Genomic DNA, 22,117 nt, shown 5'->3' with positions numbered 1-22,117 from the left:
TAGGCAACCCCTCTGAAATACTGAGAATGAGAGAGAATAGAAGTGTCTAATGCCATAGGTACGTAATACCTACTTAATAAATTATAAAAAAATCTTATAATCAAATTTTTGTATTCCAATAAAAATGAACCAATCTCGATAAGCAGATTATCTAGTTAGCTATTTAGAAACAAAACACTTGAAATATATCTCACTAGATAAAATTAGTAAATTTACATTGAATACTAATTTGTTTTGTTGTACAGTCCACTTCTGCAATAATTATGTGTTATATTTGATTTAAAATTAATTCAGGAATTTTTTGAAGTTATACTTCTTTACGGGCGTAATGACGGTGAAATTTTATATGGGAAAACCTAGCGACCGGGCGCATGCGCATTATAACTTTGTTCTGATTGGATGTTCAAATGACATGACAAAAATTACCCAATATGGCAGCTGTGGCACAGCTGTGGGACTGTGGTTTGGTTATAATGTATGCTTGTTGCGTTTTAAAATTTGTTGGAAGAGAAACAAACAAACAAAAAGTTAGTTAATGGTTATACTGCCTTTTTAAATAGTTTTCATATTATATTTTTGGACTTATTTACATAGAAGAGATGATTGTTGCATGCCAATGTGAAAGCTCATCAAACTGTGACTAGTATGAGTGCTGCAGATCTCGCTTATTCAGAGCTAAAGAATCTTTCACTGGTAAGTGTTTTATAAATAGTTGATCAAATTTTGTTATGATATTTGAACATAGCCACTTTGCACGACGCAAGTGATTGCGAAATTTATTAGTCGTTATACGGGCTCCGATACCTACCTTGAACCTACCAAAATACATAAGTAGTATGTAATACTTTTATTTAAATAATATTCACCTAATATTGTTTTCTTACTCTATGTTTTGTTGTATTTTTTCAATTCTAAATCATTTCAATTCAAAATCAAAATAATTTGATTTACATAAGTTAAAAATGTCAAAAGGTTAATCTGTTTAGTTAGACGATCTTCGCACATAATGACAAGCTGTCTCTGTGGCGAAGTTTTAATGCGGGTGACTCAAAATACAACGCAAATACCAGCCGCTTGGTAAGTTGGTTCGAATCCCAATAGAAACTTTTATTTTTTTTATTTTTTTTATACATTTTATGATTGTAAGTATATTTATTATATAATTTTATTTTCAGAAAATACGTATTTAGTTAAAAAATTTTCCGACAATTAATGTTCAGAAATCATTTGTGGCATTTTTAATGTACTTGTGTGTGTTTTATTTTTTTATTATTTTAATTTTTGGCACTGTTTTAATAAAAATGTTTGAGAAGTAGTAAGTATAAATTAATTTAATATTTAAATAAAATATAAATAAAAAGTATATTCATTTCGTTTATAATCATATAATCATATAATAGAAGTATAACTTCTTACGTGCGTACAAAGTACACACACATTCTTTTTTTTTAATTTGACAACAATGTCAACGTAGATCTCTGAGGTTGATAATGACGTGCAACGGAATTTATACTGTACCAACTAAATATAGATTTCTAGAGAATGATTTGAAGGCAACCAATTTAACATATTTATGTTGTATTGGTTGTCTACCTTAGGTAGTACCTACTTATATTAAAATAATTTTTTATTTCAACAATTTCTGATATCTTTATTTAAATTATTTTTCGTGAATTTGTATATTATTTAATGTGTTCAAATGATTATATTATCATCGACTCTTATAATATACGATTTCGTCGATAAGGTGACAGTTGATTATCGATATTAAGACATCGATGTTTTGTTCCCAAAATCGATGTCGAAAGATCTTTTTGACGTTTTTGACAGTGACATTATTTTATAGGTTAAAACTGTTTTTTGTTTATATTTAACCGGCAGCTGCCTTTTACAAGAATTTACTCATTTTTGTAACCCATATTTTAGTTGCCCCTACGTTATAATGGATCCTTCAATAATAATAGTGGACTTAAAATCTAGTTCCTCCATATTCGAACAGGTGGATGAACAAAAAGATACAACCATAGACCATGAAACCAAGGATTGTATTGAAACCTCCAAGAAAACAACAGAAACTCCCAAACAACTACAACATGAAGCAGAAATATTGTACCAGTGTCACCTTTGTAATTATAGTACCAGATATTCAAACTTGTTAGGTCTCCATAAAGGTGTCACACATCCAGGCAAAGGTAGAGTAAATCCTCAGTCATGCAGACAAACAAGTGAAACAGGTTCACAAGAAAACATCAGTGAAGAAAACATAGTTAAGGGTATTTCACTGCTTACTTTTTTTTTTCATCAATTGAATGCCATGCTGGAAGAATGTAGTAAACGCCAAGTCAGATTTTGTTGACAACTCGAGAAAAACAGGTTATAATTATAAAATAAAATGATTAATTATTGATCATTTTGAAAAAAGAATGTTTATGAGCGTAATATGATAGACTATAGGAAGCATAAAGTAAAGTCTAGTAATATTCCCAGCAGTCGGTAGTACATTATTTTGTGCACGTAGAACTTTGTTCCATGGTAAAACCAGATATGAAACTATTGGTGGTTACAACGTTGTTCCAGCATAGCGTTCAATTATTATACTCATTTTGGCATCAATTGGTGACACCCGCCAACTTCCCCTAATATACTCATTCTGAATTCTATCCTTTTTTGTTACTTCACTAATCTATTTAAGCATTTTCATTTCCATCGCATACATTCGTTGTTCCTCATTCTTTTAACTGCCCAGCATTCAGTTCCATACTTCAGAGCCAATCTTATGTCTGTTTTTATATAATTTTCCATTCAGCTTCATTGGAATTTTTCTGTCACACAACACATCACTCACTTCCTCACATTTTATCCATTCAACCCTAATTCTATTGCATGCATCCCCATCTAGGTATTTCCCCATTACTCTGTAATACCGATCAGTGGCGAAGCGTCCATGTAACCACTGTTACCATTGGTAACAGTTACAAATCTTGCAATTAAATATTTTATGACTACTACGAAATAATTCCATTTATATTTTTTACCAACAGAAATACTTGTTAATAGTACCTAATTCAGTAAATAGCCAACTAGAACTAGACACACGAAAATATTGGCGAGATATGTGAATCCATGGCATGTTATCATATGCTGTTACCAATACTGGCACTGGTAACGGTACGCAGGAGAAACCTCGGTATTGCTCGGGACTAGCTCTGAAAATTTTGAAGGAGCGACGCCGACAGGGCTAGAGACGGCGTGCGGGCACGCTGTGCATATCAGTATTGTAACCATTTTGAAGATTGGTAACGTTGCGTCAGTTTAGTACCTATTACAGATTACAGTGTGTGTGCATTTAAACATGGAAGAGTGTTGCTACGTATTGCGTAATTGATCAACTACTTGAACAGTCATTCTACTTGTATATTTTTTTATATATTATTTTAAAGAAAAAAATGATATTATTGAAAATGGAAGAATTAAAATATAAACAATAGTTTTCAAAATCTGTTCTTTTCCTACTTGTTCATTTTTTTTATGTTAATTTTATGGTAGAATAATATGTTTAGTTTGTTTATTATTTATTGTTATACCTGTTACATATACATAATACATATAATTTGGGAATAGTGATTTGTTTAATTTTATCCCACAGGATTGAAAACAAAAACTTATATTTGGGAGGTTCAAAATAATTTTTTTTAAATAAGATTTTTTTACATCAGGTTTTGGTAACACTTTAGAAAAATTCACGTGTCGCCACTGATACCGATCCTAGGTACTTAAAATTCTCACTTTTGACAATAATTTCACCATCTAAAGATATCAATTTATTTGTAGTAACTCCATCTTTAAACGAACATTCAAAATTTTTTATTTATTTATTCACGGGCAAGCCCTATTCAGATATAAATTTTACAGTGTTCTAAATTATATAACATAATTATACAATTATATAACATTAATGTTAACCAATTATATAACATAAATTATCGTAATATAACATAACAAAGTGGTTTGTGGAAAAATAATTCTATGAGTAATACAGTTACAAAAAAGAATAAGATAACATGAGGTCAGTACAATTACAAACAAAAGATATCACCTAAACCAATTCGGAAATGTTCCAAGGTATAACGGTTTTAAGTTATCTAATACATACAGGTCATGAAACACTAATCACAATACAAAAGCTCTGGCCGAAAATATTAAAAAGTTAAAAAGTTAGGGAAGAAATTAGGTTTTTAAAGCGGGAAACTGATATATTAAAAATTTCGAGGTTATTTAATGAGTTAGCTAATCGAAGAGTTCTAGGAATAAATGTGTTGTAAGAATAATTGAATCTATGAAAAGAGACATAAAAGGTTTGCACCTGCCTAGTCGAACGACTGGGGACAAATAGAGATATTTTGGAGAGAAGTTCGGGGCAGTTACACAGCCCGTTGATAATTTTAAATAAAATAATTAAGTCTCTTTGTTTTCTGCGTACCTCAAGAGGAGGTAAGTTCAGTATGCGCTCTAATACAGAATAGTCATAGTATACATGCATCTTAGTGGCAGTATATCTCAGAAAATTGTGTTGGATAGCCTCAATTTTCAGTTTATGAGTAAAGTAATAGGGGGACCAAATTGTGGAACAGTAATCGAAATGAGATCTAACCAGGGAGAAATAAAGAGATCTAATAGCTGAGATGTTTGTAAAGTCTCTAGTGGTTCTTTTTATAAAGCCAAGCATCTTCATAGACTTCTGTATTGTACTGGAAATGTGTGATTTATAGCTAAGGGCGGAGTCAAGGATCACACCTAGATCCCTAGTTTCAGAGGCAGAATGTAAGGTCAGATTATTTATACTATATTCGAAGATGATTGGATGATGAGTTCTGTGGAAACGAAGAATATGGCATTTGGATGCATTCAAACACATACCATTTTGCACACACCAGTTAGATAGGCGATCAATATCACCTTGTAGACTAAGTGAATCAGCCTCACATGTGATTATTTTAAAACATTTTAAATCATCAGCGAATAACAAAGTTTCACTTACTTGGAAACAGGGTATTAGATCATTGATAAATATATTAAACAACAGAGGTCCCAAGTGTGATCCTTGTGGTACATCTGAGGTAACAGAGATGGTATGAGAATAGTGATGATTAACCCTGACAATTTGCGATCTTTGCGTAAGATAGCTCTTGAGCCACTTCAATATAAGGCCATCAACTCCGTATAAATAAAGTTTATGAATCAAGAGCTCATGATTAACTTTGTCGAAAGCTTTGGAAAAGTCAGTATACACAGAGTCAACTTGTAAACCCCTCTCAAGAGCATCTGTCAAAAAATCAACATATGTTATGAGACCCAATTCTGCTGATTTTTTGGATGTAAATCCAAATTGTTGGGCCCCTATAATTGGCGAGAAGTCATAACTTAAATAATCAGAAATAATGCTCTCAAAAACTTTAGGAATAGCACTAAGAATACAAATGGGACGATAGTTACCTATATCCAAAATACTCTGTCTTTGTCCTACTAGTTTATATCTTATGTTGTTAATAGATCTTCCATTAATTATTCTTCCTTCACTTTGAGATAGTCATGATTCTTCAAAAATGACTTCGCTATATACATTAAAGAGTAATGGAGACATAATACATGATTCCTCCTCTCCTGATTCCAATTTCTGGACTGGATTCGTTATCTATTACAATTTGTGCTCTTTGATTCCAGTAAAGGTTTGTTATTATTCGTAAGTCCCTTTTGTCCATGTTTTCTGTCTTTAGAATTTGGACTAATTTTTCATGACTTACTTTGTCAAATGCTTTCTCAAAATTAAAGAACAAACATTCACGCACATCTAGATTTATAACCATGCATCTTTGAGCTAACACATTAAAAGCAAATAATGCCTCTCTGGTTCCTAATCCGTTTCTGAATCCAAACAGGCTATCATCTATTCCTTTTTCCATTTCTTTTTATTTATACGGCCATGTAGGTATTATTTGAAAGAATAATTTGAGAATGTGACTTATTAATGATATTGTTCTATATTCACTGCAATCTTAGCGTTAATGCGATAGCACAAAAGGTGGAGAGTAACCATTGTTTTGGTATGTTTCCTGTTTTGTACACTGTGTTAAAGTTGACACCATCAATCTATCGTCAGTCAGCAAATTCAAACAAAAATATAACTCCAGACCATATTTTACCACCTTTAGTCCAGACAAATTAATATATGTATTTAATATATTTTTACCACCAAAAATGAGATGTTTTAATCAAATATTGCTTCAAATTTAATCTGCAGAATAATTTTGAATCACGTTCCGCTAATAAACTTGCTTTTTTGTCCTTAAAAGTAGAAAAAAGTTTCAATTCTATTGCTTAATATTTCATCTAAATATAATCGCCTAACAATTTTAACTGTACTAATGCCCCAGTATACATTTTCAAGTGTTAACTGATTGATTTACGATGAGTAACCCGGTTGTAAAAAAATACCGGCATGTGCCTTATCAAAGGGACATCGGTTTACTCGAATTTCATAACATACAAATGTTATCTGTTTGAATTTGCCGACGGACGAAATATCTATGGACCTGACTTTAAACAACTAACTATCTCATTATCTTCGCACAATGTAAAGAGTGTCTCTACCAGTTGGTTAGGGTGTCCAAGATCGTCAGAAGAAAATATGTTGGATACTAAATTATTTGGACGTTTAAATTTTGTTTTCTTCTTTAAGTCTCTATGCTCACAATTTTTCAATGTATGTAATATCCTTGTACAATTCACTTACTATCTTAATTGAATACATTTATAAGCTGAACAAATCCACATATCGTTTTAGGAAAAAATCAAAAGAAAAAAAAAATCAAAGATCGGAAACCTTTCAGTGATGATGAAAAAATACTTCTGCTTCAATTAGTCAGCAAACTACAATTAAATAAATATGATGAATCTGTGTACACTATTAAAAAAACAGTAACTAATAAATGGACCGAGGTGTCGAAAATATTTATAGAAAAATGCTATGACAGGAGATCTGAAGAATTAGGGATATACTTCTTAAAAATGAAATATGCAGCCAAGTCGAAATTTGAAAGTTATTATGTTCAAAAATGTGCTGTGAGACCCACAAAAGAAGATTATATACTTGCAAATTTATTTCCCAAGTTTTATGAGAGTCTCGGTTTCGATATGAGTCAATTGATGACAGATGTAAGTACAATTTTTTCTATTCCATAGACTAATTATTTTTTATATTGTTTATATGTTCTTTTTATATGGACAGTCTGGGATGTTTCTGAAAAAGTATGATATACAGGGTGTCTGCGTAACTTGGAACCATATGGGAAACTTTTTGAAGATATTCTTCTTTAGAGGCGATTCGATTGAGGGTAAAATTGTACATAAATCTGCGCGCCTGCGCACACAGACAGCATGTAGTTCACTGCTGATCTTTCAAGATAGGTATGTATGTATCTGTAACCATGCAAATAAGTCATTAAAAGAATATATTAGTGTTTTTAGTAAATGTATTATTTATTATAATTCTTTTGGATTTGTGTTTCTCTGTAGTAAAATAATAAAATATTATGTAGGCATAACATTTTTACACTATTTGTCGCCGTGTTGTGTAATTGTATCCGAAACTTACACGTCAATTACAAGGACCTCGCTGGAGTAGTTGGTAGGGCGTTAGCTCCGAGATTGGAAGGGCGCGGGTTTGAATCCTGGGCAATTCATAATTTTTTTTATTTTTGGTTGTTTTAATAAAAATTTTTTGAAAGTGGTAGATAAGAAAGTTAGTTTAATTTTTAAATAAATAACAAATAACCTGTTAAGTATATTTACTTCGTTTAAATTACCTATATAATAGAAGAATATCTTCTTATGTGAGTACAAAATTTTTTGAAAGTGGTAGATAAGAAAGTTAGTTTAATTTTTAAATAAAATACAAATAACCTGTTAAGTATATTTACTTCGTTTAAATCTAATATATAAAAGAAAGTCGAGGTTATGTTAGTTACACCATTTATATCTCGAGAACGATTGAACAGATTTTTATGAAATTTTACACGTATGTTCGAGCGGACTGGGAATAGGATAATATGGAGTTTCATACGCGTACGTCATAAGGGGGTTGCCCCCCTGATATATTTTTTTAATTTTTGGAAAAACCGTTTTTTACTATTTTTATGAGATGTAGAAGCAAAAGATACATATAATCCTAAATTTTCAATTTTCTATCTCAGACCGTTATTTTTTAATAGCCATTTAAATATTTTACATCTATATATATAAAAGAAAGTCGAGGTTATGTTAGTTAATAACTCGAGAACGACTGAACAGATTTTTATGAAATTTTATACGTATATTCGAGCGGACTGGGAATAGGATAATATGGAGTTTCATACGCGTACGTCATAAGGGGGGTTGCCCCCCCGATATATTTTTTTAATTTTTGGAAAAACCGTTTTTTACTTGTTTTAAGAGATGTAGAAGCAAAAGATACATACAATCCTAAATTTTCAATTTTCTATCTCAGACCGTTATTTTTTAATAGCCATTTAAATATTTTACATCTATATATATAAAAGAAAGTCGAGATTATGTTAGTTACACCATTTATAACTCGAGAACGACTGAACAGATTTTTATGAAATTTTACACATATATTCGAGTGGACTGGGAATAGGATAATATGGAGTTTCATACGCGTACGTCATAAGGGGGGTTGCCCCCTGATATATTTTTTAATTTTTGGAAAAACCGTTTTTTACTATTTTTATGAGATGTAGAAGCAAAAGATACATATAATCCTAAATTTTCAATTTTCTATCTCGGACCGTTATTTTTTAATAGCCATTTAAATATTTTACATCTATATAAAAATTCTCCGGTCGCAGTGTTTGTTACCATACTCCTCCGAAACGACTTGACCGATTTTTATGAAATTTTGCAGGTATATTGGACTGGACTGGGAGTAGGTTGCTGTCTATATTTCATACCCGTACGTCATTAGGGGGTTGCCCATGACGCCGTAACTCTCACAATAATGACGTGAAAAATACGAAATTAAGTAGGTAGACTTCTTGCTGAATTCCGAGCAAAACCGTACTAAAATTTTTTCTCTAGCCCAATCGGTGTCCGAAATACAATATCTCAAGCCGTAGCAATATTCTGAGGACAGAAGAAGAACGAGCAACAAATTTCATAGAAGAGAAGTGGAACAGTTTAACTTTGGGACTCAAATTGGGCAAAATATGAATTTTTTAATCTTGCGAAATTTTCAAAAAATATCTCTAAACGGAACCGTAAGCAGGAGAAAAATTCTGAGCACACGAAAAGAACAAGCAGCAAATTATAAAATTTTATTTAATTTTAATTCATTTTGTTTAATTTTATTTAATTTAAGTATTTTATTTATTTTCGTTTATTTTATTTTATTTCATTTTATTAATTTTTATTTATTTTTATTAGACTATATTTTCTTTTATTTAATTTTATTATTATTTTTTAATTTATTTATTATTTTTATTTATTTTTTTTAGCTTTATTTAAGTGTATTTAAGTTAATATAATTTTATTTATTTGTATTTAATTTTATTCAGTTTTAGTTATTTTTATTTACGTTTATTCAGTTTCATTTAATTTTAATTTACTTCATTTACTTTTTTATTTAATTTTAATTGAATTTAATTTTATTTAATCAAAACCTATAGATTTGGAATCTCCCCGAACCCAATCATAAATAGAGGGTTGTTTTGAATGTAGATATAATAAAGCTGTTATATTCATTATAAGATAAACAAATTTAAGATTATAACTGTAACTGTTGCACTACAAACTTTATTTTGTTACCTCTAACTAAACTTTATTATTTCAAACATCATGTGTAATTAATTAAAAATAATAATAAAACCTCATCCACATCGAGCATTTTTTGTTTATTAATTACGAATTCCTTTTGTTTATTTTAAGTTTATTGTATACAAAAGTTTGTTTTTATCTATTGAGGCAGTACGAAGTCTGCCGGGTCAGCTAGTTACCTATATAATAGAAGAATATCTTCTTATGTGCGTACAAAGTACACACACACATTCTTTTTATTTAATATCAATTTTACGGAAAAAAGTTATTCTTCATAAAGTGCTCTGCGTAGTCTAAAACCTAAGATGCAATCATCAGGTATCAAATTTTATCAATAATATACGAGGTATGTCCAAAAATATGAATTTCACTCAAGAGTAAAGTACCTTTATATTGCACAATATCGAAAATTGATATTAAGAAAAGTTGTTTGTAATTAAAAATTATGTTATAATATGCATTTACACTCTTCTAATTGAAAAAAAAAATTTGAAAATTCTCCTCAAATTACGGATACCCAACATAATTTTTATTTAAGATAACTCCGTTATTATTAATTTTGCGAAAAAAGTTATTCTTTATAAAAATGTCTGAAAGTCAAAAAACTAAGATGCAATCATAAGATATCAATTGTTTTTCAATTCTATATGAGGTATGTCAAAAATATGAATTTCGCGCAAAAGTAAAATACCTTTATAGTTCACAATATTTCAAATAGAAGGATGCTATTGCATATTGAAACATAGTTTTTAATTCTGAACAACTTTTTAAAATAACAAATTTCAATGTTACGAAAAATAAAGGTACTTTACTCTTCAGCGAAATTCATATTTTTAACATACCTCGTATAAAATTGACAAAATTTAATATCTAATAATTTTATTTTGGTTACGAAACTATGCAAAACTTTTTATAAGGAATAACTGTTTTTCGTAAAATTAATAATAATATCATAAATAGAAATGATGTTAGGAGTCCGTGATTTGAGGAAAATTTTCAAAAAAAAAAATTTTCAATTAGAAGAGTGCAAATGCAGATTATAACATAATTTTGAATTACAAACAACTTTTCTTAATGACAATTTTCGATATTGTGAAATATAAAGGCACTTTACTCTTGACAAAATGTTATATCTGATGATTGCTTCTTAGGTTTTAGACTATGCAGAGCATTTTATATTAAAGAATAACTTTTTTTTGTAAAATTGATATTAAAAAACTTTCCCATATGGTTCCAAGTTACGCAGACACACGGTATAAAGATGGTTGTTCACACACCTTTTTTTCAGTACCCATTTTTTCATAAGTGTAGCAGATATAGGCCAATAAATAACTCTTTTGGCTTTACAATTTATAAAACAACAGATGACGAATATAGAAAACGAAAAGGACTCTACCATTGCAGTCACATTCCGTTTTCATTCGTCTAGGAACATGTGAGAAAGAAAGTTCCTATTAGGTACTCAAATTTTTTCTTTTCTATCTTTACTCAGATTTGAGTACGAGGAATTTACTTTCTGACCTTTTCCTAGATGAATGAAAACGAAATGTGACTGCATATGGTAGAGTCCTTTTCGTTTTCTATATTCGTCGTCTGTTGTCTTATAAATTGTAAAAGTTATAGATTAATGATGTACCAGAAAAAATTTCCAACAAGAAAAATTTTCAGATTTAAATAATTATTTAGCGTTATAATTTTTATTAGAATGGTGGATTCTGTATCTGAGACGTTTCGTTTTTATTTAAGAGATGTCGCTGATTGCGTCTTAAAGTTGATTTTAAACGATCTTTGAAATTCCACATAAATAGATAGTCCCTTCTTTAACGGTAAAATATTGCAAAACCTCTAAATTTTAAAGAACCGCTTGGATTGACATGAAATTTGGCATACACATAGCTAATAAGTTAAAGAAAAAAAGTGATATTGTGCCGATATGTGCTTTTGCCCTGGGGGTGGTTTTCACCCCCTCTAGGGGGTGAAAAAATATTCGTCAAAAGTAAGTCAGAAAATGGATAAACTGGCTAATTCTAAGTAACTTTTGTTCTATAGAGTTTTTTCACTAAGTCGATACTTTTCGAGTTATTTGGCAGTGAATATGTTCATTTTTTCAATAAAATAATCACGCTTTTAGACGGTTTTTCGCAAATAACTCAAATAGTGAGTATTTTGTCGAAAAAACATTCTTAGCAAAAATATAGCCTGTAAAAAATTTAAAAAAATGGTGTATATAGAACTTCTCTATACCTAGTAGAAGCAGAGTTATAGCTAATGAAAAATAGGTTCATATTCGTCAAAAATTCCAAATGGAATACTTTAACGTGAAATAACCAAAAATGAAGCACATTGCGGGGAAAACTCATTACAACTTATTTAAAGTGTTTAAAAAAAGCTTCATTTTTGTTGTATAAAAAAAATTTCTAGCATCAAAAGTAAACAAGTTACGCTCAAAATAATGTTAGTCCCTTTTTGTTTTGGTACAAAAATCGGGAAAGTCACCCCCTAATTAGTATCTTAAATGAACTTAATCGTTACGACTTCACAAGTTTCTTGACTCGTGTAGGTATTGTTTATATGATCTGTAAGTTTCATCGGTTCAAAGTCCTTATTATTGAAAGGGCTGTAGTTAAAAGGGGTTGAACGAGTCACATGATCACGAATGTATGCAAATTTAGAAACACCAAATCATAATAAATTTTTGTCCAACAGAAAACAAAAGAGTACGTGATATTCAGAAAAGCAATGCTGACTTTTTTTGTTTTTCGAGATTTTTGCTATTTCTAACAATTTTTAAGTTATTTTGAAAAATAGCATTTTTTTCAAAATTAAAATTTTTAAAAATTTTACTTTGAAACCAATTCTTTTAAAATTAAGCACTTTGAATCGATGAAACTTACAGATCATATAAACACAACATAAGTAAAATAATTTGTGGAGCGGTAACGATTAATTTCATTTAAGTTGCTAATTAGGGGGTGGTCTTCCCGATTTTTTTTTGCCAAAACAAAAGGGACCAACATCATTTTGAGCGTACCTTGCTTAAATTTAATGCTAGAAACTTTTTGTAAAAACATAAATAAAGCTTTTTTTAAACACTTTAAAAAAGTTAAAATGGGTTTTCCCAAAAAGTGCTTAATTTTTTGGATATTTCACGTCGAAATATTCTATTTGAAATTTGGTGAATATGAATCTATTGTTCATTGGCTATTACTCTGGTTCTACGAGATCCAGAGACATAACGCGTACACCATTTTTTTTTACTTTAATATAGGCTATATTTATGCTAAGAACATTTTTTTCGACAAAATACTTACTTTTTGAGTTATTTGCGAAAACCCGTCTAAAAATGTGGTTATTTTGTTGAAAAATGAACATATTCACTCGCAAATAACTCGAAAAGTGTTGATTTGGCGAAAAAGCTCTATGGAACAAAAGTTACTTAAAATTAGTCAGTTTACCCATTTCCGGACTTATTTTGGACACACATTTTTTCACCCCCAATAGGGGGTGAAAGTCACCCCCAGGGCAAAAGCACACATTGGCACAATATCACTTTTTTTCTTTGACATGTAAGCTATATGTATGCCAAATTTCATGTCAATCCAAGCGGTTCTTTAAAATTTAGAGCAAAAACCGTGAAAGAATGTACTAAGATGGTTTGGCTTCGTTTTGCTTCAGAGGTGTGCACGACATTTCAGAGGTAAGACATAAGGGGCCGTTCAAGTATTACGTAACGCAAGGTGGGGGGGGGGGGTTAAAAATCTTCAAAAATTGCGTTACGCAATAGTTAAACGCCCATTAAAGTGCGTTACGCAGGGGGGAGGGGGGTGAAAATCTTCAAAAATCGCGTTACGTTATATTTGAACGCTCCCTAAACAGCTCATAAGGATTGTGCATCGCTCTGAATCAAAAGGAAGCATAAACTGTGTTTTTCTATTTTGCTATTTCTTTCTCTCCACAACATCTAACTGTGTTTCTGTTTAGTAAGTCTTGATGCCTGATCTTCTTTTATTGTTACTCCTGTTATTGAACGCTCCATACTTCTTTGAGCTATTCGTAGTATTGAGACGTAAGGTTTGTGCCTTCGATTGTATTTCATGATAGCCTATGAATGTCGACTCCATGGTTCTGATACATTTTACTAATTATGAAATTGTAGGCTAAAACATACTCAAAGGAAATACAGGAATATTTAGTCCCCGTCGAAGATCAAGAACGTCCTACTATATTGGAGGATATAGCATCCTTAAAGTAAGTTATATTATTACGTTAAATCAATTTGATTGATAAACTTAACCCATAATCGTTAAGAAGGTACATCAGTGCATCATCAATATTAATTCGAGAGATAGCAGCCGCACCATTTTTCGAAAGTTCTGTGAACCTTCGGCAACAGTGGATCGATAGTATGTGACACTATCAAAGACGAAGGCACAATATTGTGATAATAATTTACTCATAGGCGCGCTAAATGTTGCCGAATTAGTCAGTTAAGTTTGATTTCTTGTTATAGAGGGCTTCTCAAACTTAATCGTACTGTGACGCCCTTGAGACTTTGCTATTTTTTTGCGACGCCCCTCAACCCAACCCCCAATAAAACTTACCATTTTAGTAAGTACTAGCCTCATTAGTAACAAATAACCCTAGGTTATAGTTATAACAAAAAAACTATTTGAACATTTACACTTTCTGCCAAATATGATACGGATATGTCAAATTATTTTAAAGTATTATTTTTTTAAATAATTTTTCCTTATTTAAAACTATAAGAAATATGTGTGCCCGGTACTATAAAACTATTTGACATGTCCTTATGATACTTGGCAGAAAGTGTAGGTACTGTACACCCTACTAAATTATGTTAAATAATCGTTTCTGGTTAATACCAGAGGCGTACGACAGGGGAAAGTGAATGGTTGACCCTTCCCAAATTCTACGCCACTGACGAAACTGCTATTTTAGCATAATTTTTAGGTTCTACAATACTTTCTATGCAAATAATATACTCTTCATTCGTAACGATAAAGTCATTAGTTTTCGAGATATTTGAAGTTAAAAATGAAAAAGCACGCTTATTTTGATTAATGTATTATGCTCCTTCGTTTTTAGCTTCAAATATCTCGAAAACCAATGGCTTTATCGTTACGAATGAAGAGTATGTTATTTACATAGAAAGTATTGAAGAATCAAAAAATTGCACTAAAATAGAAATTCCGCCAGTGGCGTAGAATTTGGAAAGGGCCAACCATTCACGTTCCCCCGTCGTACGCCTCTGGTAGTAGCCAGAAACGTTTGTTTAACATAATTTAGTAGGGTGTACAGTACCAGTACCACTTACCAAATTTCGTGTATCTGTTCCATGCCTGTCAGAAAATATTCAAAAATAAATAAAATAATAGTTTTGACACCCTGTATTTAGGTTATTATCAACTTTTGTACTAAGGTAAGTTAGCTTAAATCGACCTATTTTAACCTCAGGAATCTGAGGTTAAGCTATGACCCATTCTTTACCAAACACCCTGTATGTGTGCCAAATAATTCAACAAAATATTCAAAACTAAAGCTGCAATCATGGAACGCGTTTTCCGTGTTGATGACGCGCTGATGGGCCCTCTTAAGGTGATACAGTAGCGATCAACAGGTAGCCAAAACACGTTCCAAGATTGCGGCTGTAATTTTGAATATTTTTTCGAGATATTTGGCACACGTATTCGTAATATCATAAAGAATGGCGGTACTGAGCCCAATTTGAAAAATATATTAATATGTGGAAATTACTCTGTAATTAAATACAATATTAAAAAAACGAGCCTGTACCGCCATTAAGAAGAACAAAAAAATACACTTTCTTCAAATAAACTTTTTTATCCGATGCCTAGATTTTGTGTCATTTTGGAACTACTAATGAAATAAAAAAATTTAGTAGTTCGAAAATGACACAAAATCTAGGCATCGGATAAAAAAGTTTATTTGAAGAAAGTGTAATTTTTGTTCTTCTTAATGGCGGTACAGGCTCGTTTTTTTTAATATTGTATTTAATTACAGAGTAATTTCCACATATTAATATATTTTTCAAATGGGGCTCTGTACCGCCATTCTTTATTATATTACGAATACGTGTGCCAGATATCTCGAAAAAATATTCAAAATTACAGCCGCAATCTTGGAATGCGTTTTCGCTACCTGTTGATAGCTACTGTTTCCTCTTAAGTTGTTTAAGTAAAATTATAATTAAATATGTATAATAATAATAATTTATCAGCGTTCTTTCTTTAGTGGTGCATATCCATCATGTTTGGTTACTTGGTTTACTTACATTATATTATTAAATAAACTAGTGATTTTGAATGAACGTCATTCAATGTTTACCTATCGAAACCGTACCGGACAGGCTGTGTAACTTGTCGCATTAGGAATTTATAAGATTAGACATTTATGTAATAGTCGTATTTGCTACCAAGGCATGTTTTGTTTCCTAGCTTTATTGTCTCATTAGTACAGGAACTGAAGCTATTCACCTCGCAATTTTTACAGAATGGATCGATTTGCTTGAAAATTTGAGAATAAGTAGTGGATAGTCCAAGGATCAAAATCTATATGATGCCGAAAGTCGCTTTTACCATGGGGGTGGTTGGCACCCCATTTAGAGGGTGGAAATGTTTTATTATATTTTGACCGCAAAAGTTGATATAACAGTCATTCTAAGCAAAACATGTTTTATAAATTTTTTGATAAAATTGAACAGTTTTCGATTTATTCGCAATCGAATGTGTTAATTTTATATCGAAAAAATCAATGTTTTTCGATAATATACCCATTTACGGTTCACTTAATTTTTGCCGTAGAAAAAAATGTTTTAAACCAAGTTCTTGAGAAATAAATAACCTACAATTTCATATTTAAACATTTTTTCGTATCTCTGATGCTAATCTTTCTATTCTGAAGAAAATGGCATTTTTTACCAAACTACAAAAATTCGTTATTCGCTTTTAACTCCAGTTTTTTAAAAACTAATCATTCTAAGCCAGTCAAACTTCTTGAATATATTAATAATACATAAATAAAGAAGAATGAATAAGGCTAATGACTAAAAACACTGCTAACTTACATGATTATGTTTCCAATTGAATTTCTCATTTTTTTTTTCAAAAAAATATATTGATTTTTTAACCGTAGTTTTTTATTTTTTATCTTAGAAAGTTTGGTAAAAAAGAATTTTGTATGTTTTTACAAAATCTATAAGGCTATTAATATTAAATCCCTTTTAAATCCTCAGTCGCAAAAAGAGATCACTTTGAAAGGGTTGGTAAAGGTGGTTTTTGCATGTTATTACAAGTTTTAATTGTCAATAGCTCACTAAATTTTTGTCATAGAAAAAATTTTTGCAAACCAGCTTCTTGGGAATTAAATAAGCTACAATTTCATATTTAAAGATTTTTTCTTTTACCAAACTACAAAAACTCGTTATTGGCTTTTAACTCCATCTTTTTTTAAAACTAAGCATTCTAAGTCGGTCAAGCTTCTAAAACCTATTAATAATACATAAATAAAGAAGACCAACTAAGATCAATGACTAATTTCAATTATTGTGGTGATTAGGGGGTTGTTTTTCGCTGAAAAAATTAGGGATTGACATTATTTTCATTATAAGTCACTTAATTTTTGAGCTAGAGACTTTTATTTTATTTCTTAAGATAGATATTTTTAAATACTTTAAATTAGTATAAACAAGTTATCCTCGAAAAATGCATAGTTTTCCCGTCTTTTTACTTGGAAATTACAATATTTAGCATTTGACGAAGAAGAGCTAACATATAATAAAGTATAGCTCGATTACTATTGGTCTTAAAGAAAATCAGAAAAACCGGTTTTGTTTATTTTTTTAAAAGGTACATTTTTGTTAAACAACGTTGTTTTGATAAAACAAAAACTTTTGAAGTTATTAACAGAAAACTGATTAAAAGCATTGATTTTTTCGATATAAAACTAACATTTTCGATAGCGCATAAATCGAAAACTATTAATTTTATCAAAAAAATGTATTGAATGTTTTTTGCTTAGAATGAATGTTTTTACCAACTTTTGTGATCAAAATCTAATAAAAAAATGTCCACCCCGAGATGGGGTGGGAACCACCCCATGTTATAAGCGCCTTTCGGCATCATACAGATTTTGATCCTTTGACTATCCACTACTTATTCTCAAATTTTCAAGCAAATCGATCCATTCTGTAAAAATTGCGAGGTTTTGTCCTATTATAAGCTTCATTACTTGGACTACATCCTTTTTTATATTAATCTATCTTCATTTCATCTTATACCTTTTTTCATGCAATTTTACTGCATTATTTACCTTTTCCTCCCTTTTTAATTTCTCTAGCTTAATTTTTGTACCATAAAACTATTTTCTTAATATTTTTATTTTAAAAAGTCTATATTTTCTGTATGTTACAGTCAGTTAAACGACGTGGAGGCTCAACCAAAAAAGAGGCCTCATTCCGAGGAAGCCGAAGGACCAGCAAATAAAATCACCAAAGAAGTCCACGAAGACGAAGGTGCATGGCTCAAAAGAATGTTGGATATAACACGAGGAAGAAACAACTGTGAAGCAGCTACATCTAAATCTTTAATAAATGAAAATAATTCATCAACAGATGCTATAAATGCACTTAAAGCTAAACTTCTGGTTGCAGAAAACGAGACGAGGGAGAAAGATTATCAGCTTAAACGCAAGAATTTAGAAATATCATATTTAAAAGAGCTTCACGCGAAAGAAATAGAAATAGAAAAAGTTAAACTTTTACTGCATGCTCAAAACGTTGCAAATAAAAACTAGCTTTAGATGGGATTTTATTATTTTGTTGCTGTGTTTTAACTAGCTTATTACCTAAATTGTTAGGTGTTTCCTAGAAAAATATCCAGGAAGAATATATTCCGATGGGTGAGTTGCCGGAATTTAATTAAAAAATGAATATAATAAAACAAACGGTAATTTTATTGTTGTAACGAAAATGTGTTCGTTTAGGTCTCTCGGAGAGGGTCGAGTCGGTGTGTGTGTGAATGGTTCGCATGCTGCGTAGTGACTAAAGAAAACAACCACAAACGATGATAATGTTTGTGTTCCTTTCCCCTTGACCTGACCAGATGAGCAAATAAATCACTAAGTCTGGCATCTACTTTTACAGTTTTAAGAAAAACAATTTCGAATGCATAGCGAGCTGTTGACATAATAACTGTCTGATAAAGTACTCAATTAATGAGGGTGCAGCCTGTTGCACCGCGCAGACGAAAAACAGATGTGACAGGGCAAACCCATGTCTCTTAACATTTTGTATTTGAATGACTAACGCTGTTTCGTTTTTGAGAAAAAATATTAAAATTAAAATTAGCAAAAATAGTAATTAAAGCGTATCGCTATAAATACATAAAATCTAACCTAACAGAATAAGAATAGCGATAAAACATTTTATTTTTGCATAATTTACTAACAATTATTGTAACTCACAGGTATTACCTAGTATACAGGGTGAGGCCTAAATAAAGGGCCTATTAGAGATATCTCGAGAACTAAAGGCAACAGAATAATGAAAATTTTAATTAAGGGGTTTTGAAGAGTCGTCTATTTAATGAAAATATTTTCATCTATTTGCTACATACAGGTTATACCGGAAGTTGCTTATAACTTGGTTTTTTTAAATGGGACACCCTGTATATTTTTAGATATTTGAATTCTCTTCGATGTCTTCTTTCTTAAAATATGAGGTTTGGTAATGTTATACAGGGTATTTTAAAAGATAATTACGTTTTTTTGTTAATTTCGTAGCAACATTCACACCCTGTAGAATTGTAGTAGTTTGACATCTGTTCAAATGATTTTTAATATACTCTACTATTGTTAAGAATCATTAGTATAGCTAAATTTTTAATTTCAGTATACAGGGGTGGTCGAAACTCGGAATGAGTATTTTCTGAGTTTTCTTAAATGGAACACCCTGTATTTTAGTATTGTAATGAAATGATATTTTATGGTACTTTTTTATTTCTTAAGCATTCCCTATACTTAACTGCTTTAATTTGTGCTTAATTGTTAATCGCACCAACAATCTTAACTACGTAGGTATTTTGATTGCTAAACCATTATTGGTAATTTTAAGGATCAGTCTGATTTAATATGTATTTATTTCTGAAAATGTGAGTTTTTTGTTGCAATTAATGTTTAGCTTGAGTCACCAATAACTCGCAAATTGAAGCAATTAGGTATAGGGAATACTTATAAAATAAAAAAGTACCATAAAATATCATTTCATTACAATACTAAAATACAGAAAACTCAGAAAACATTCATTCCGAGTTTTGACCAACCCTGTATACTAAAATTTCAAAATTAGCTATAAGTACTAATGATTCTTAACAATAGTAGACTATATTAAAAATCATATGAACGTACGCAGAGTTTTTAATGTCAAACTATTACAATTCTACAGGGTGTGAATATTGCTACGAAATTAATAAAAAAAACGTAAATATCTTTTAAAATAATCTGTATAATTTTACAAAACCTCATATTTTAAGAAAGAAGATATTGAGGAGAATCCAAAAATGTGAAAATATACAGGGTAGTTTAAAAGATAATTACGGTTTTTTATAAATTTTGTAGCAAGTTTCACACTCTGTAGAATTGTACTGATTTGATATCAAAAACTCCATTGATGTTCAAGTGATTTTTAGTATAGTCTATTTTTATCAAAAATTATTAATATAACTAAATGTTTACTTTTAGTATACAGGGTTGGTCGAAACTCGGAATGAGTATTTTCTTCTATGAGAGTTTTCTTAAATGGAACACCCTGTATTTTAGTATTGTAATGAAATGATATTTTGTAGTACTTTTTTATTTCTTAAGCATTCCCTATACCTAATTGCTTTAATTTGTAAGTTATTCGTAGTTCTTTAAGCCCAACATTAATTGCAACAAAAATTACATGAAATTTTATTAGGTTTGCTGTGAAAATATTCAATCATAAATAATTTTTTGAAAATAAATACATGTTAATCTAGAATGATCCTTAATTATTAATACAGTCGAACCCGCTTATTGGAATAGCCTTCGTGCCAGGCAAAAATATTCTTTTAACCGGGATATTCTAATAACCGATCATTGGTGGCTAGTCGAAATAGGTGTACCGAATATACGTAATAATGGTATTTACATACTATGCCAATATGTAGTTTTACACACTATGCCAATTTATATATGTACCTATAATATGGATTTAGGTCTTCTGATGTCAATTATACAGTAGTGTAACTACTACTTATCTATGTATTAAATACCAAATTACATTATATATTATGTATGTGAATGAATACAGTAATTAATATGAAAAGTAATTGAAATATTTGCAATATGTAGATATGTAAATATTTTCGTATTAAAATGCAAATAATAAAATTACTTATTTTTTTTTGAGAAATCATCGGTAATTATAGCTTTATTGTTGTTAATCCTTGTGGTCATCCTTAATCCATTGGTTGAATCGAATAAGTTGTATTGGCGGCAAGAAATGAATTGTTACATTATTCAACCTCACATCGGGTTAAAGTAAGATCTTTTCTTTTCGAATTTAACAAAGCCATGATTCACTTCTTGCAAACAAGTAGGTACTCTTTGGGTGAATTCTAAATAAACTGCTTCTAACAATTTATAACAGTGGTGTAACAGTAAAAAGTGTTTGGTAATATCATTGTTTATCTACACAGGTCTAGTTATACAGTGGTAATATGTATGTATAATAGAACTTTGTAGACAAATAAAAATTACTTTATGACCCATGACTTTGTCGGCTAAAGATCGAATTGGTACTCGTACCAAAGTAATAAATATTTATTACCTACTTATTAAGAAACCCTAATAATATAAACCAGCACTACAGGTGTTATACAGGCCCTTGTCGACAGACCATAATACCGAACATAATTTAAATTTTTAGTAAATTGTACAAAAAATTTATTGGATGACCTAAAAAATATTCTATTTAGAGGTATTGTTTAATTAGAATATATTCCAATAAACGGATAAATTTGTTAAGGAGTAAATGAAAACGTGTCGTGACCTCGAATTTATATTCCATAAACCGGGATATTCCTATAACAGGGATTCTAATAAGCGGGTTCGACTGTATTGGATGAGATACCAAAATGCCTACGTTGTTATGATTGTTGGTGCATAAAATATTAATAAAAACACCATATTC

General features: G+C 30.4%; 1 protein-coding gene across 1 annotated transcript; it reads left to right on the top strand.

Annotated features, from left to right (window-relative positions):
* The first annotated feature begins 1,748 nt into the window (after window positions 1-1,748).
* On the top strand, window positions 1,749-18,706 carry LOC126882421 (uncharacterized). Its single transcript, XM_050647372.1, has 5 exons — window positions 1,749-1,846; window positions 1,927-2,273; window positions 6,842-7,212; window positions 14,024-14,115; window positions 18,318-18,706. The coding sequence occupies exons 1-5, from the start codon at window positions 1,779-1,781 to the stop codon at window positions 18,697-18,699; spliced, it is 1,260 nt and encodes a 419-aa protein (XP_050503329.1). The 5' UTR covers window positions 1,749-1,778; the 3' UTR covers window positions 18,700-18,706.
* The last annotated feature ends 3,411 nt before the right edge of the window (window positions 18,707-22,117 follow it).

This window comes from Diabrotica virgifera, chromosome 3, assembly GCF_917563875.1.
Source record: "Diabrotica virgifera virgifera chromosome 3, PGI_DIABVI_V3a".
Classification (NCBI taxonomy): domain Eukaryota; kingdom Metazoa; phylum Arthropoda; class Insecta; order Coleoptera; family Chrysomelidae; genus Diabrotica; species Diabrotica virgifera.
This window is presented reverse-complemented; position numbering and strand designations above follow the sequence as displayed.

Coding starts and splice junctions, on each gene's coding strand:
- LOC126882421 (XM_050647372.1), top strand. CDS start 1,779: ATGTTTTGTTCCCAAAATCGATGTCGAAAGATCTTTTTGACGTTTTTG. Junction 2,274..6,841: donor TGAAGAAAACATAGTTAAGG/GTATTTCACTGC, acceptor ATATCGTTTTAG/GAAAAAATCAAAAGAAAAAA. Junction 7,213..14,023: donor TGAGTCAATTGATGACAGAT/GTAAGTACAATT, acceptor ATGAAATTGTAG/GCTAAAACATACTCAAAGGA.